The sequence below is a fragment of the Podarcis melisellensis genome, assembly GCF_964234715.1.
Source record: "Podarcis melisellensis genome assembly, chromosome: 1".
NCBI classification, from domain to species: domain Eukaryota; kingdom Metazoa; phylum Chordata; class Lepidosauria; order Squamata; family Lacertidae; genus Podarcis; species Podarcis melisellensis.
The window spans coordinates 32,939,507-32,956,902 of record NC_138528.1 but is presented as its reverse complement, the minus strand read 5'-3'; the positions used below and the strand labels follow the sequence as shown (position 1 = coordinate 32,956,902).

The window sequence follows — 17,396 nt, the reverse complement described above, 5'->3', positions numbered from 1 at the left end:
TCCCAATGATACCCAGACCACAGCAAGCTGGCTTAATTTTTCTACATATAAGTCTTTATTTCACAAAGCTATACGAATTGTATGAACAATCACGTTTCGCACTATAGTCTTTGGATAAAACTATATTTAAAGAGGCATTCTGATCCACAGGCATCACATACAAGAAGTATGGTTTTCTTTTTATTGTTTCTACAGACCCTCCTTTCCATCAGAAGGGAAGAGACATTTACAATGCGACGTTTAAAAGCATTCTTCATTTTGAAGAAAAAAAGTTCACTTGACCTAGGTTTCCAATAAGAATTTGACTGGTTCATATGTAATGTTTCATTTCCACAGAGTGCCTAGATAAACAGTACTTGGGCAGTCTGGAGTTAAGTACACATGAAAGCACGATGAAGTCACATCACTGTACTCAAAGAAGCTGATCAACAACCTTGGGCCTCCCTTCATTTGTTTTTCTCAGCAGTGTTTGCTTAAGTGCATTGATCTTCTCATCAAGTTCAGCCAAAGAATAGTTCTGTCATTCAGGAAAAAAGAGGTTAACATCTTGAATTTGTTGCATAAACATTTGAAACATTCTAGTCGTCGTGTCCCCCCTCCCCGTTTTTATAAAAAAAGACCCTGTGCTGCTTTTCTTTTTGTTTATGCACTTTTACAACATATATATATACACACCATACAAGATTCATCATTATCTCTTATACTCAGATAAGAGATAATGATGAATCTTATCCCTCTTATCCCCATTATCACTTATCCTTCCCAGTCCATCTCCCCATGGCATTCTAGGCAGTCTTTTCTCGGCTGCATATTCTATTATTCCACCCATCTTCTCTCAAATCTTCCTTTATTTAATGCGATCTGCTGTTCCTATGTTCATTCCTACTTGTAGGTTAAACTGACTATTATATCCTCTGAGATATTCTTCAAAAACACTTCCATTCATTTCGCGGTCATAGTTACTAATTCTGTGTATTCTATCAATTTATTTTGCCATTATTTATTTTGTGGGTATCTCCTTTTCTTTCCATTTTTTTGCATATACCACTCTAGTCGTGGCGGTTGTGTATGAAGAGATTGAGTGCCTTTTTCAGGATCACCCCGTGCTGCTTTTCATGATAGAATCCAGAAAATCAGCATCTTATTCATGTTCAACCCACTCTTCTCATTGTATTTGCCCATTTCGCCACTTTCATCGAGGTTACATAAACCAGTTTCACTTTACATCAGATATGGTATGGCTTCTGAGGGTGCTAAAAAAATCCTAAACTGTGGTTTAATGCTGGAGCACAGATCACAGTATGAAGACTGCTTTCATATTGATGTCTGGAGTCCAAAGTTAGACCACAGTTTTCAATTTCTGATGTAATAGGAAACTGCAGTTAAAGAAACCATAAAACAAGCACCAAAGTTGATATGTAAGGGAAGTCTCTGTGTGTAGGATGCTTATCATTGGCTTAATAAATCATGATTTACTACACATCTGAATTTCCCCAGTGACTATGGTGGTAATTATGATGAAAACTCCTAATGTTTTTTAGCTAGGATAAGAATAATCTGAGAGAGAGAGGTAAAAGTTGCGGTGAATTTAATTTGCTATCTATAAACTACCAAGATGATTTCTCATATTGAGAATTGAGATCCAGTGTAACCCTATGCACATTTACTTCAGAGTTAGGTGTAAATTTCACAGTGTATAAGGGAACTGAGTAAACACGCACAGGATTGTGCTGCTAGAGAACTTAGAAGGGCTGATGCTTTGATTTAAAAATAAATAAATTAATTAAATCCTGGATTAGGACAGATTCAAATGTTTGTGGAATGCCATGTTTGGTGCTCCATACTCCTATGGGAACACTGGATTCTGATTCCCATGAGGATTGGCTGGACTATGTGAGATGTCGGTCCCCAGAGATGTGAGATGTTACTGTTTCCCATGCAATCCAGCAGACTGAACTGAGAAGCAGATTTAAGCACTCCCCAAGGTGCCTGGGAGCTATGATCATAGGAGAAGGTTTTTTTGGCTGGGGCCACTGTGCCATATGAGTCCGTCCTTTCTTTAAGTTTATGAAACAATGAAATATTTAACAGTGACAAAAAAAAATGCACATGTTGTGGAGGGGTTTATGGCACATCTATTTTAGCTTAAGCAAGCTGAGGGTAGAGGAATACCAAAGGTTATAAACCTCTGAATTTTTAATTGCAAGAAACACACAGGTTAGCAGCACTCACTTGGTTTTGTTGGGTTTTCCTTCTCTTGCCAGACAAATTCTGAAAAAAAAGACCAACCCCAAAGTCCAAATATAAGTAAAGCATTCTCTACTATGTTTCTTTTGTATTACAAAAACAAGAAAGGACAAGAATTTTTTTCCTCATCATAATGAAAGAGGCAGCAACCTAGAGCCCATCCTTCACAAAATGGGCTTCCATTTTCTATTGAAGAGAAATGTGAGCACCTGAATCCTTTCCTATATAAAATTTGCTTATTCTAATACTGCTAGGAGCGCATTATGTGCAAAAAGATGGGGAACCACATGCATTGATAGACTATCAACATGTGGCTTCCCTTTTTCATCCAACCGCTGAGGTTTCACACATGGATATTAAATCCTGCTGACCAGCTGTGTATGAGTGGGTGCTGGATTTACTACTTCCCCAAACAGTTGCCCAGTGAGTTTTTAACCAACCCTAGCAGCTGTGTGTGTGCTCTTTTTAGACAGGAAAACCTGCTGGCAAAATGCAAGCGAACCACAGAGGACTGTAGTCAGGCTTCATCCCGAATTTTCTGTAACCTGAGTCCTGGAACACGTGTGTGCATGTTTAAATCCAAATGAGTAAATTAGCTCTTGAGAAAACATTTTCACCTTTGTAAGAGGAAAATACTCTGTACAGTTTTAAAAAACTAGTCCATCTTCCCAAAACAGCACCTCATGAATTCTCCAGTGTGTACATAGAACATATCGTATCTGCTGGTAGCCTAGCTGTCCTCAGTAGAGAGCATCATGAAGAGATGTCCCTTCCAGAGAAATGAACAAGACAGACTATGGAGCTGGGAAAGTACAGCAGAAAACTGTGCCTGGAACAAAATGGCTAGACTGAAGTAACCTTTCCCTCCTTTTTTTACTATAGACAACCTGCACATACTTTGCTTTGTACACCTTATTAAGCGCAACAGAGTTAGACTTACCACAGATTGAAAATATTCGGGAGACATTCCTTCCAATTCAAGAATCTTATCTTCCAGCTTTTTTATTCTTTGATAGATGTCTTTTGGCACTGGTCCACCTGTATTATGGGAGATAGATAGATAGATGGATGATAGATAGATATGATAAGCTAGCGTGACTAGAAGCATTCAAGAAAAAGAAAAAAAAAACTTCAGTATAGCCTTCAAGATTAATCTCTCAATCAAGATGTGAACATAACAAAGGGTGCATAGGAGGGAAAACATACATTAAAGAGCAATACTCTGGTGCCAAGACCTACTGAATCCTAGCAAGGCAGGATTCCAAGGTTGGGTTTGGGAGGTGCATTGCTTATATACATGTGGTGATCCAGAGCTCTGAATGCAATTGCAAAAAAGACATAGGTTTAATGTTTTGCTTTGTTTAAAAAAAATAAATCTCATCTTGTATTTTACTTCTTGTTCTTTGAAAATATAACTCTGTCCATTATGCTCCATCAAAGCAGAGTTAATGAAACCACTGATCAGGATTTCTGCAAAGAGACCTTGACTACACTTATTGTTGTGAGTTGTGACATTTTTCCATCTGAAGAACCATATGCCGGAGTCCTTACACTTCTACTTCAAAATTTTGTGGATGTACTGTACTGGAAGTGAAACATGACTGGCATGAAAAATAAAATGCACACATTTAGATTTGCAGACTATATATATCTCCCAGAGTATAATTCCTCTCTTGGATCTTTACAAGAACTTAGTGAGTTTTTCTTTCCATTTCTTATATGGAAGAGGCTAGTAATGAACATGCTAGGCTGCCCAGCAAGCTGCCTGACAGCGGTAAACATGTCAAAGACCACCAGCCACTGAGTAGTGTATCCAACTAGACTGAACACCTGCACAAGTAATTCCTACAGATTTTTTTTTGAGGGAGGGGATAAAAAGAGAGAAGGAAGTGCAATGCATAGTGCTTTTACATGAACAATTCTAATCCTTGTCCCAACATTCTTCAGCCAGGACACTCCCAAATTTTGAAGTCCAAAAGTAAGAAATAGGACACCAGGGACAAAAGTGTAGCCTTCTCTATAGTTACACTTTGAATTTATAATTCTGGTGGTTTCTGCTGCACTGAATGACTCACAACTGAGGGCACGAATACAAATGATTTGCATACACAAATAACAAGCTTTCTACAAACCTGTTTGCAACCTTAAATGTGCTTCAATGTTCTGCAGTCTCTCTTCTACAGCCTGATTCCCACAATCCCGAGAAAGGGAGTTCGCCTTATGAGTGGACCCATGAGCACTGTCACTTCTAGTCTGGGGTCCGTAGGTGTTTACAACTCGAGAAACTAGGTTCAAGAAGTACAAGATGAATATTTTACACACATGGAAGGAACGAGCAAGGATTATCTGCAAGGAGAATACTTTTGACAGTGCAATTTCATTAATTTCGCTAGAAAAGTCAGCCCCACTGTGTTTAATAGGACTACTCCCAGGGCTGCTTCCTTAGTTAAGAGAATATAATTCTAGCCAATCTCAATTTGCATTTGTCCCTAACTTAAACTGTAATGTCCCGCATTCTACTCTGGTGGTGGCTAAACTGCACAAGGCATCTAACTTCTGAATTCTTCAATTACTCTTCCTTACTGACTCAAATACCCCTGCTGTTTGTACGCCTCATGCTGGGAAAAATAAATACGACTATCCCATGTGCTTTGAATTGTTCTTGTCATGTGCACTACTGCACTGTGATTCTACACTAACTTAAAACACCTCCAATTAGAAACTGCATGGCAGAGCTTACTTTCAATACGGTAAATTAGCAACTATTAAGTACTAAAGATTATGTGGTGCTCAGCTTCATAGAAATGACTCACCTGCTCTTCACGCCCCCCCAAGAATACAATTAGCAGGAGTTCCAGACTCCCACAATAAACGCTCCACAAAAGAGAGAAAGAGGGAGCAATATCATTTGATTTTCCGGGCATTGCTGGATTAACAGCAATGGTCATTCCTGACCATTGACCATGCTGGCTGGGGCAGAGGGTGATGGGAGATTGGAGTCAAACCAGTTCCCCACCTTTGCTCCAGACAACTATTCTAGAGAATTACTCCTTGAACTTTTCACACTGCCATCTTTTTTTTTTAAAGCTAGCCATTGATTTGTTTCTTTATTTACAACATTTATATCCCACTTTTCCTCAACAAGCCCAATGTGTTTAGCACCACCAGGTTAAATAACCTAGCATTTTTTTAAAAAATGGCAATAAATGGCAATAAAGCAGCAATAACTCACTAAAACAGGAGGGGGTGAAGGAGGGAGAACAAAACTATGAAAAAATAATTTAATCACAGCAATTAAAACCACTTCAAAAGCGAAACAACCATTTATGGTCCAAAAGCTTTCCTAAAGAATAAAGCTTTTGACCATTCTACAACGGCAATTAGAGAATCAGTGATATAATAATGCAAGGCAACTTTCATCCAAAAGCCATTTTCTACTACAGTAGCCACAGTCTTTTATAGAATGCTGACAGTCTGATCACAAGCATACTTACTTTAAAACAAGCCCTGCTGAGTTCAATGGGATTTGTTTCCTAATAGGTGTGCTTAAAATCACAGCTGGATAATTTTTTTAAATAACAGTAATAAAAAAATCATCTCCCCAACCCAAGTTTCTAGCACTTGTTTCTGAAAAGCTAAATTTAATATAAAATGACAAACATTTCTAATGCAGCTGAACAAAGTGTCTCTCATTGGCTTAGAAAATGAACAGATGCTGTAATCCCACAACTCAGTTGGGAACATTTTTTTCTGAATAAACATACATTGGACTAGGTATATCGCCTCAATTGATGTCTCATCTTAGAAAGAGAGAGATCTTCCGTTATCAAGTGAATGTCTAGTTCAAGAGCGTAGAGAAACTGACCAAGTTCCCTCTTGCCTATATTAATTGTATTGGTTCTTCTTTTTTTAAAGGGTTACTTTAGAGGACAAAATCCCTCATTAAATACACTGACAGATAATGATAAATAGTACTTACCCTTAACATGACTTTTGAATCCTGGGTAAGGTGTGAACACTGCATCAGTCCTTGCACAACTGTTTTCTAAGAGTGTTTTTAATAAGTGATCATTAGTGCAGTCATTTAAAAAGCCCACACTTCGCTCCAGAGGCTTAACAGAGCCAGCTAGCATACATAAATAAGATGCAGTATCCAATTATGTCATATTCTGAGTAGACCCACTGAAATCAATAGACTTAAGTTACTGATTTCAGTCTATCTACCCCAAAAATGACTAAAATTGGATTTCAACCTAAAAGCACAGAACACTCAGTGCTGATGTTCAAACTTGGTTTTACTTACTGTAGGCCAGATTACAGATATACAGATTACTGAGATTACTATTTCTAGGGACAATAATAATATCCACATTTTAGGGTCTTCATGTTTAGCAGTTATTAACTATACTGCTCTATTAATATTTTAAAAAGTAAAAACCCCATTAACACTTAACAAATGCCAATTTCCAGAAGCGCCCAGCTTTCAATATTAAAAGATCCAGAACATATGTCAGAATCCCATACAGGAAATGTACAATCTTATATGTTCCAAGTGTGCACCTTAGAGAGAAAGAAAGAAATATTGGCAATACTCCTGTGTCAAATATTTAGGATAAGGATAAGATGATTTGCTTTCCAATTAGACTTGTTTTTATAATGATACTCTTAAATGGAGTGAATTTATGGCTACTTTAAGTGTTTGGGCAAGGCACTCATTTAAATAATTTATTTTTATTCTTATTTTAAAGATGGATACTTTCTAAAGTCATGTGTGTGAGGAATTATATCATGTTTTCTGTTAAATGCTTTTGTAATAGAATGGATTAGTAAACACTTGGTTAAAATTAAACAAGTTTTGAAATTATACACACACACACACTATGGATATAGATATAAAAAATCTGGTAAAAACCAAAGGTTTATTTTCTGAACATTATCATTTCCTCAAAACATAAGTTCCGACTGAACATAAATTTAGACTAGACTGGGAAAATATTTAAGGAGTGATATTATAGAATATTCATGTGAGTATGTATTTACACAAGAAATCAAGTATTCTATATCAACTAATTTAAGGGGAAATCACTTTAAAATCATGTGCAGGTGGTATACAGCACAAGGTAAATTGAGACAGATGCATTTAATACAAGACGATAGGCACTGGAGATGCTGTCAGTTCTGCTGATGACTTTGATAATTGGTGGTTTGTTTTTTGTTTTTGCCAAAATGTTTTATTTGGGGTCAGACTTTTTGCTATGATTAAGGAAATAAGAGGGCCAAGTTATAATGCACCAGGTTATATAAAAATTATGTAATATACGAATAGAGAAAAGTGGTAACTAACGTGTTAATTACTGGAAAAACTGAAATTGTTTCCAAGTAGAGAACAGAAAAAAACCTACTGAAGAATGATTAAGGCTACAATCGTATAAACACTTCTCTGGAAGCAAGCCCACTGAACTTAAAAGAGACTTTTGAGTATACATGGATATGGTTGCACTGGAAGGCAAGCACTTATTGGTGGTGAAGCTCACACATTTCATAAGGTTTAAGAAGTGAAAAGAACATCTTTACCAATTGAATGTGTCACCTTTTGGAAAAGACAATATGATCAAAATACTGAAATGGTTCTTTGCCTTTCTTAAGATACTGAGGAATCTTGCTCTGTTTATGGAACTTGTGTTGCAGGCATATCACACATATGTATTATTGTTTGATTTTATTCATGACATAATTTGTGTGATTGCTGTATTCCATTTTTCTCATCTATTTGAATAATAATTTAAAAGCACAGGTGGAAAAATGTTCACCTTCGGAGTTGTGCCTTTTAATACCCAGAAAGCAATATCACTGATGATACTGATGATGAAAGATGATTTGGGCAGTGGGATGATCTTGGTCACTGGTACAGAAAGAGAGAAATGTAGTTTCTAAGGGATGTGGTTTGCTGGACAAGTGATGGCCATGTATAAAATGGAAATATCAATGACAAGCTAAAGGAGCTTAACAACCATGCTTATCTTCTTCAGTACATCTAAATGATGAAATCCAGAAGTTATACTTCATTAAGAGCATACTTTTCTCCTCACGTTTTAAGAATCATTATTAATGCACATTATTATCACACTTCTGTGATACATTTCTGTGCACAGTTACTCGCACTAAAATGCAATTAGTAAGAAGAGAACAGGTTAAAAAAAACCAGTAAACACAGACTTGCTCAGATTTATTTATAGTAAGGAAGGGGATTCCATTCATACCCCATATAGCTTTCCCCAAAATATTTTTAGAAAAGCCATATTCTTAGTTAAGGGTGCAGTCTAGAAATCATGTACACTTTGGTATGCCACTACAGTTATTGAGAATACCCTAGAATAAGAATTAGATTACACTGGAAATAAGTTTATTGAAGTCACTGGGACCGAATTATAAATGAGTACAAATCAGGGTGTTGTAAACTAAGACTCCCTTTACGTTTTGTCTAACCAATGCCTTTTCATGGTTAACTATGTAACATTGCCCTTTTTTCAATAATTTTTTTTTAGGAGCTGTTCAAATAATAGGGCAAGAGATCACACTTAAAAGGGTAAGAAAATTAAACCGCAAGTGGACAGCTACCTTGATTACAATCGATAACGTTGCAAAATTCTCTGACATTGTTTTCATTGATCTCAGCTTGCTTCCTTTCAATGAAGGCTGATATTCGTCTTTCAATCTGCAGGTGACAGGGACAACTTGTATTTAGATTTCATTATATCCATTCAAAATAGGGGGGGAAATGGTCTAGTTTAGAAAAGGGGGGGAAAAGTGGCCCAAGACTCACTCACTTCAGCTTTCCCAGCTTTTATTTGGACTACTTCTGGGTCAAAATCAACATGAGCCTCTTTCAGGCTTGCAGAACCAAAAGCTGCATGTGTCACTTCCATCTGCAAGTCCTTTTCTATTACATTTGAATTAGTCTCACACTTTCCACCTTCTGTCTTACTGGAATCATCAGCGGGTACAGTGCTTTCTTCTTTAATCAAAGACTGGAGTTTTTCTATAAATGGCTAAAGCAAAAGAAAGGAGGGGGGGGGAGAGAGATGGGATTCAAACTGACAGAACACTTTTTCTTAACTGGAATCTCTAAAACAAGCTTCTTAAAATAATTGTAGAGGCCATATGCCACCACCTTTGTGTACATAATTCAATCAAACTAGAATTAAAATACAACATCTCTAAGTGTCACTGCCCTTTCAATTGGTGCCTTTTACTAATCTGCGTATTTGAAAAAAAAAATTCAACCTCTGGAGGGTCCAGACTATCTGAGAAAATCTGCCTGTTACTCATCTGTTTTGTACCAAATCAAAGCAGCACCCTTCGGCACCAATGCCACTTAATTTACATGCCATTCAAATGCTTACCCAGAACATTAAGGCTTAAGTATTTTTCCTCCTTAACATGAGAGCCAAGACTCTCATTCTGCTAAAGCTCTTGCTTTAACACTACATCACTGGCAGCATCTCCACTTGAAACGCAGCCACCCAAAATGCATGGGAGAATACAAACATTGTACTACAGGCTCATGCATCTCCCAACACAGCCAATAACCAGAGAAGCAAAATAAATGCACCTTATTTTTCTTATCATTAAAAAAAAGCCCCATTTATATCCTTTGCACTTTCTGTGCAAAGTCATACAACAAAATAAACCCAAATACAAGTTAGTTCATCCATTCTTCTGTTACACTTTTAAAGAACCTGCAATAAAAGGGCTAGACAGCAACTCAGCAAAAAACAGCACTTGCAAATCATGCGAACAATCAAAAACTATGAAGTGATTTACAACATCAGCAATCCCCCCACTTCCATTTAATTGAGCTTAATGTTTATTCCTTATTTGGAGATACAAAATTAGGATTTTACACCAATGCTATTAATAGAAATACTTCGGTTGGCACTAACAAAATAATAACATCCACTTACAAGGTTATTAGTTCTCATACTAAGAAACAATTGCATGAGAGCACTTGTTGTGCTCACTGCCCTGCAAGTTCTATTCTTTTTTAAAAGCTTTTGATATATACATTATTTAGAATGATGGCACAATCATCGGGAAATTTCTGCTATACAAGCCCCCCACAAAGACAGACAGGAAATGAACTAACATCATTCTGTTTTATTCCCAAGAGAAGTTGCAAAGGAGATGTTGTGACAGGCCACACCTCAGTTGAATATATTCTCATTGTGGCATCACACAGACACCACATGAACTGTGCTAGCATGCAATCAAAAATGACATCCAAAAACAAGGAGCAAGGGAAATAGTGCAACTTCACATTAATAATGGTTTTAAAATGTCAAATGAATAGGATAACACAGAGCAACTGGTTACTTGACAAGATTAAATATCTAAGAAGTTACTTTGAAAAAAAAATCTGTGCTGGAAATATGGTTAATTGCAGACACACACACCAGGATTGCATCATGCTGGGATAATGCCACTTCTTGATCCACTGAAAGCACTCTACGAACCGCAGAACTCACCCAACGCATGGAATCATTATCATAGCATGACACACACCTGCCGTGTTATTGCTTAATTATAACCCACCACAGATGGAAATGTACTGCATTTACAATGGAAGTGTAGAAATCAACAGGACTGCATTTGCGCAATCTACTTATCCACAGTAGCTTGCAATGCTATTCCCACAATCCTTCTGATAATTGTTTTAAGGTAACAGGTTTAAATCTTTTAGAAAGCACCGTGGAACCTCAGGTGTACAATACAGTAAGATGCACCATTTCCTTACACAGCAGCCCTAACTGCTGAGCTGAGGTTCTGCATTTAAGGATTACTCTGAGAGAGCTGAGTTTTTAAAGTTCCAAGAAAAAAAAATTACCTGTAAACCTGATATATGCTGCTGCAGAGCAGTAAAGAGCAACGCGGGTGATGTACTTTGAAGCTTGCTCCAGTCGATGTTAATTTTCACCACATCTTCTCCAATATTAAGCTTCAAAAGTGAAACAAATCATGTCACAAGAGGGCTTCAACACAACAGCCCTTCCAACCACAAACAGCCTAAGAGTTAAACGGGAATTTCACATCAGTCGAAAGCATCAAGAACAGACTGAATCAGGCCCATGGTCTACTCCCAAGTCTGGCAGCCTGCTTCCCACATTGACCAAGCAGATGCTTATGGAAAGCAAACAAGCAGGCCTTCAATACAAGTCCTCTCCTGCTGTTGCTTCCTGGCAACTGTTACTCTGTGGGATACCGCTTCTGAACTACGTTCCTAGTCCTCAGGAAAATTTATGGAGAATAAATCTATTACTATCTAAGCTAGTTGTCATTCTCACTTCTAATGACAGAGGAATCTGCAGGTTAATCAACTCAAGTTTTAAAACAATCATGTTCTGAGGTGACATTCTAATGGAGCACATGTGACAGTTAATAGCATAGATTTCAATTCGTTACTGTAGTTTTATTTTTTCTGCTAAAAATTACTGCCATTTTGAGTCTAGAAACTTAACCCCCTGTTCCTGAACATCATTGCTTTTGAGGATTTTTCAATATTCTTACTTCAGACATGCCCTATTTATGCTGTATGTAAATACAGAGGTGGAATTGGGCCAGAAGTTTAACAATTTGGGACACATTATTGGTGGTTTCCACTAGTGTTTTCCCTCAACTGAAATATTTAGTACACTCTGAGCACTTTGGGGTGAAGGGTACTCCAATATTATGAGCAACAGTGGGGAAGGCATAAGCAGCCTAGGAAACCAGGAGCCATTTAACAGATTATTTCCAAGCCCAGGGGAAAATATGCCACTTTTTTCTACATATAAAAGATATATGTTTTTCAGAGGACTGAAACATATACCGTATTTTTTGCTCTATAAGACTCACTTTTTCCCTCCTAAAAAGTAAGGGGAAATGTGTGTGCGTCTTATGGAGCAAATGCAGGCTGTGCAGCTATCCCAGAAGCCAGAACAGCAAGAGGGATTGCTGCTTTCGCTGCATAGTGATCCCTCTTGTTGTTCTGGCTTCTAAGATTCAGAATATTTTTTTTCTTGTTTTCCTCCTCCAAAAATTAGGTGCGTCTTGTAGAGCAAAAAATACGGTATATATTGAAATTTTCTGCTATGGCGTAATTGTGCACTCATTAGGTAGCAGGAATGATGTGCAAAATTCTTGGATATAATCTTGCATATGTTGATGGTTTCAGTCTCATATTTTAAGTAGTCATAATTTTTGTGCTGTAGAATAATAATAATAATAATAATAATAATAATAATAATAATAATATTCATACCCTGCCCATCTGGCTGAGTTTCCCCAGCCACTCTGGGCGGCTCCCAACAGAATACTAAAAACAGAATAAAACTTCAAACATTAAAAACGTCCCTAAACAGGGCTGCCTTCAGAGGTCTGATGGGAGGGCGTTCCACAGGGTGGGCGCCACTACCGAGAAGGCCCTCTATCTGGTTCCCTGTAGCCTCACTTCTCTCAGTGAGGGAACTGCCAGAAGGCCTATATATATTTGAATATTACTAGCTTTTAAAATAAAAGATGTGGAAGTAGTTGATGCTTTTCACTTTCCCTGCACTCAACTTTTATCATATGTTCTGCTTCTCCCATGGATGCCCTTGGGAGTTTCAACTTTTCTCATATGTTCTGCTTCTCCCATGGATGCCCTTGGGAGTTCAGAAGATGTTCTCAAAATATGGGGATAAGCTCAGTACTAATGGTGGCTATTTTCTATTTTAAAATAATGATACACTTCAGTATACTGTGTGTGTGTGTGTGTGTGTATCCTATGTGAAAACATTTCACTGAAAATTTTAATTTCAACTGAGGCTACAAAAAGTGGGAGGAAGATTTTTACCAAATGATTTACACTGGTTTCCTTCCGCAGACATTACTTTATTTAGCACTTTTAGGTTGCAATTCTATAGACACTTTAAGTGAATTCCTATCCCTCCTCCGCCCCATGTTGAACAGCATGGAGAAGGGCCATAATTCAGTGGCAGAGGATCTGCTTTGCACCCAGAAGGACCCTGGTTCAATTCCTGGAAGCTCCAGATAGGTCCAAAACCCTGGGGAGCTGCTGTCAGTCAATGTAGACAATATTGAGCTAGATAGACCAATGATTTGACTTAGTATCGGGTACCTTCCAGTGTTCCTATGATGACTGGATGGGCAATGTGTTAGGATGGCACATACAAGTCCCTCTGCTGGCTTCTACTAGCAGTAGAAAGGGGAAAGCCCTAACACAGTATTACTGGGCAGTTTTTGATGGGATGGATTCAAAGCGCTGTATATTCCCTGAGGGACTAATTCTCAGGACCTTCAGCAGTGCCAACCCAGACTTCACTGTGCATAAATAAAAATGACAGAAACCCGTTGTCTGCCAAAGCAGCAGGGCTTGGGATGCAACAACGGATCCACCACATTGCCTTTCTCTACACTTAAGATTGTTGTAAGCTGAGTTAAAACCCACCAATTTCAATGGGACTTACTTCTGAGCAGATATGTTTAGGATTAAACTACCAATGTTGAAAATTGTTTACAATCTTCATTGCAAATGAAACAATATTTTTGTAATACCATCTTAGGATAAGGGGAACTGATGATGATATATGGCCAAGGCTACAAAATAAATCCAAAACAGCAATGAAGACTTGAGCCCATATTTCCCAGATCTAAATCTAACCCTTTTTATCCATTGGAGAAAATGCCACTTTCAAAAAGCCAGACAACTAGTTTCCATCTAACTAATTTCCACCCACTTCATGTAGTTTAACAAAAGACATAACATGACACTGTTTATTGACTCTGATCAATTTCTATTTCCTCCTTAAAGTTCTTTGATCAAACCACTTCTTGAAACTATAGCTATTGAATCTTTTAATTATCTGTCTCTGTAGTAGATCCTTTCCTCATTGTAAAGAATTCTTATGGCTCCTCTCTTCATCCTCTCCCACTTTCAACTCACTTTTTAAAAAAAAGTTTGGACACTAGAAGTGATACTACACTCCAGCAGCCATCTTACCATCAATGCAGATAGAAATAAACCATTTATCTACTCCTCAATCAATATGTGCTTCTGTTTAATTGAAATGCATGTAAATGCTCAAGGATGCAAGAGAAGATTTTGAGGACAGGCCTGTATTTGTTACATTTTACCTAGGTTAATAGCAGAGGTTTTTTAAGAGTCATTGTAACACAAGCCTTAAAGAGATTTCTATCCTTTAGAAAGGCAGGCTGTAAAATGTGTGTATGTAGGCATTTAAAAAGGTGGCAAAAAAGCAATTACAGAATGCTTAGTTTCACATGGGATTTTTGCTCCCCTTCCTTACAATATGTAAACCACAATTTGAACTCAGTTCTTCAGCTACTTACATTTGTTCACTGCAGAACAAATGTGTGTCGGCCACCCATGTGCCAGTGTCACACAAGTCAAAATAATGAAGGTTATTATAAAAAAAAAGAGTGGAAGAAGAGGAAGAGCCATATACAAAATAGGTTCCCAAATTTGCAGATTTACATTACACACTTGTGAGTGGTGGGGGGTTGGGGTTGGGAAGCGCAATGTACCAAATGCATCGACGAAAAACGAGCCTGGAAAAGCTAAATGAAATATATGAAAGCAACACCCCACTAGGAAAAAGGTGAGGATTAAAACGTCCCTTGTAATCCTATTGATTTCTGTGGGGCATGCATGTCAGCAACAACAATCACCGAGGGTGGCAAGAGGTTCCTGCGGAAATCAATAGCAGTTGCTTCCAAGTAGTAGCAAGCTTAGGTTTGGTAAGCTCGGTTCGAGGCTCAGATACGCGAAGCGTGACGGAGAAAACGTGGGAAGGGAGCCCTGAAGCACTATGCTAGGCTTAAGCATAAGCCTCTTTTCCTTGGAGAGACTCCTTAAAAACTATTTTAACACGATTGTCTCGTGCAGATACACGTCTTTCGGGAAACTTGCGCAGCGAGATCGGAGCTGGGTGTCGGGGCCGACCTTTTATTTTCCCCCTTTTAGACAAGCCCCCCCTTTCGAGGATGTTTCCACGGCGGCAACGACCCCTCATCCCTCCTGCCTCCGCCGCCAAGCGCGGCTGCTGCGCCTGGCTCCCTCCCAAGCCAAACTAACCTGCCCCACCAGCGCCGGCAGCGAGCGCAGGGCGCCTCTCAAGACCTCTCCGGCTGCCTCCTCGGAGGAGTCCCCTAGCGGGGCGGAGACCTCGGGCGGGATGGAGCCGGCCTCTCCCGCGACGGAGGCCATAACAGCCGCCCACAACAAACAGCCCCGGGCGCGGCGGCGGGGGCCATGCCTCCCCCTCCCTCCGCCCCTCGCGCCTCGTCGCGCGGGGATGACGGAGGAAGGCTCGCCTCCGGAGCGGCTTCAGGGCCCCGCCCACTCACGTGACCGATGGGTAGCGGGAAGGACGCAGCTGCGGGGCTGCTGAGACGTGCTATCTCCTGCCGTTCTCCGTGTAAACGCGGTCCTTCTCAAGGGGAGCGCCAGCTGCTGTTTGAGGGGCAGGGCAGCCGCTTTGATCGTTGCCCAACGTGGATGCGTTGAGAAGCATCTGGGAAAGGAGATGTTTGAATTGTAGAGTTGGGTTATCTAGTCCAACCTCATGCAATGCAGGAATCTTTCACCCAGCGTGGGTTTCGAACCCACGACCCTGGGATTTAGAGTCTCGTGCACTGCCGACTGAGCTATCCGGTGAAGCGTTTGTATGTGTGTATATGTATGTAGGGCAAGACCCAGCCCTGAGCATCTTACAATCCAGGGATTCGCCTGGGGACAGCAGCTGCGTGAAAAGAGAGCATGTGTTCAGTGCCTGCTACACGACATTCCGCTTGAGCAAAGTCAGAATAAGGGCAGGGTGATAAGGTTCATGCCTTAAGCAGATGACTATATGTAAGCCTTTCACAAAGAACTCAAGTTGAATACTATGCAAATATGATTTGCTGTTCCTTTTAAATGTTAAAGGCAAGGGATGCGGGTGGCGCTGTGGGTTAAACCACAGAGCCTAGGACTTGCCGATCAGAAGGTTGGCGGTTCGAATCCCCGCAACGGGGTGAGCTCCCGTTGCTCGGTCCCTGCTCCTGCAAACATAGCAGTTCAAAAGCACGCCAAAGTGCAAGTAGATAAATAGGTACCGCTCTGGCGGGAAGGTAAACGGTGTTTTCATGCTGCTATGGTTCTCCAGAAGCGGCTTAGTCATACTGGTCACATGACCCGGAAGCTGTACGTCTGCTCCCTCAGCCAATAAAGCAAGATGAGCGCTGCAACCCCAGAGTCAGCCACAACTGGACCTAATAGTCAGGGGTTCCTTTACCTTTACTTTAACACACACACACACACACAGAGAGAGAGAGAGAGAGAGAGAATAAATACAAATATTAAAAAACATCAATAACCCTTTTACTGTATAAACATTTAAAAACACATGCAAAGATAGCACAACACCCACCCTCGGAAGTTGCTGCCAGTTTGTCGCAACAAAGAGGTCTTTGCCTGCTGGCAAAAGGATAGCAGAAAGGAGTTGAGTTTGACAATCTGGGAGCAGCCACCAAGAAGGCCCTTGTGTGCTCATCAAGCATGCCTGTGAAGGTGTCAGGACCATGAGAAGGGCCTTCCCAGAAGAAGGCTGATGCAGGGAGCTACAGTCTTTAGCTTGAGCCCCAGCTGTATATGCGTGGACTTCCCCTTCACGCATGTCTCTCTCTAGCAGGCTTCTTGCCATGCAGAGGGAGAATTAAGCCCCAAACACCACACAAAGCGGCCCTTTGAAATGTGTGGACAGAGACACCTAGATTTATATAGTGCCTAGCACACAGTTGGTTTTAAAGAAAGGTTATATGTTGTATAACATTTTTTAAAATGTAAATAACAGCCTTGGGACTGGAGGGTTTGGTGAGGAAAGGATGTTTAACTCTTTCCAACCCACAGTTTGTAGCTGTTTTTTCAAGGGAAGCCTCTACTGGTGCCAGTGGGAACTTCTTTGGAAATGCAAGTATGGGGGGGGCCACCAGGTGGCGCGTTGGAAGATGGCCGACAATAACATCTCTCTGACCCATACAAGGTAATTAAGGGGCTGCTATGGGAAGTATGCAGTCTTCCTACCCCCCCCAAGGAGATGGGGAGGCTGCCTTGC

At 39.8% G+C, this 17,396-nt stretch overlaps 1 protein-coding gene and 1 long non-coding RNA gene across 3 annotated transcripts in view; one reads left to right on the top strand and one right to left on the bottom strand.

The window, feature by feature from the left end:
* The window catches only part of LOC309372832, a 485,159-nt gene that overhangs the window by 74,017 nt on the left and 393,746 nt on the right, over window positions 1–17,396 (top strand). The window lies entirely within an intron of this gene.
* Window positions 33–15,592, bottom strand: MBIP (MAP3K12 binding inhibitory protein 1). Of its 2 annotated transcripts, XM_081889253.1 has the most exons (9): window positions 15,380–15,591; window positions 11,132–11,242; window positions 9,075–9,296; window positions 8,866–8,962; window positions 6,227–6,292; window positions 4,380–4,532; window positions 3,188–3,285; window positions 2,233–2,271; window positions 33–517 (listed from the first exon to the last, which is right to left on the bottom strand). In XM_081889253.1, exons 1-9 carry the CDS (start codon window positions 15,509–15,511, stop codon window positions 413–415), a joined length of 1,023 nt encoding a protein of 340 aa, XP_081745379.1. In that variant the 5' UTR covers window positions 15,512–15,591; the 3' UTR covers window positions 33–412. The 2 variants fall into 2 exon arrangements, with proteins under 2 accessions (XP_081745379.1, XP_081745380.1); XM_081889254.1 differs by lacking the exon at window positions 11,132–11,242 and having other exon boundaries at window positions 15,380–15,592.

Excerpts from the sequence above, each read along its gene's own strand:
- MBIP (XM_081889253.1), bottom strand. The coding sequence starts at position 15,511 with ATGGCCTCCGTCGCGGGAGAGGCCGGCTCCATCCCGCCCGAGGTCTCC. Across the intron at positions 3,286-4,379 it reads ACATTTAAGGTTGCAAACAG|GTGGACCAGTGCCAAAAGAC; the intron begins GTTTGTAGAAAG and ends CCCATAATACAG. Across the intron at positions 2,272-3,187 it reads CCGAATATTTTCAATCTGTG|AATTTGTCTGGCAAGAGAAG; the intron begins GTAAGTCTAACT and ends CTTTTTTTTCAG.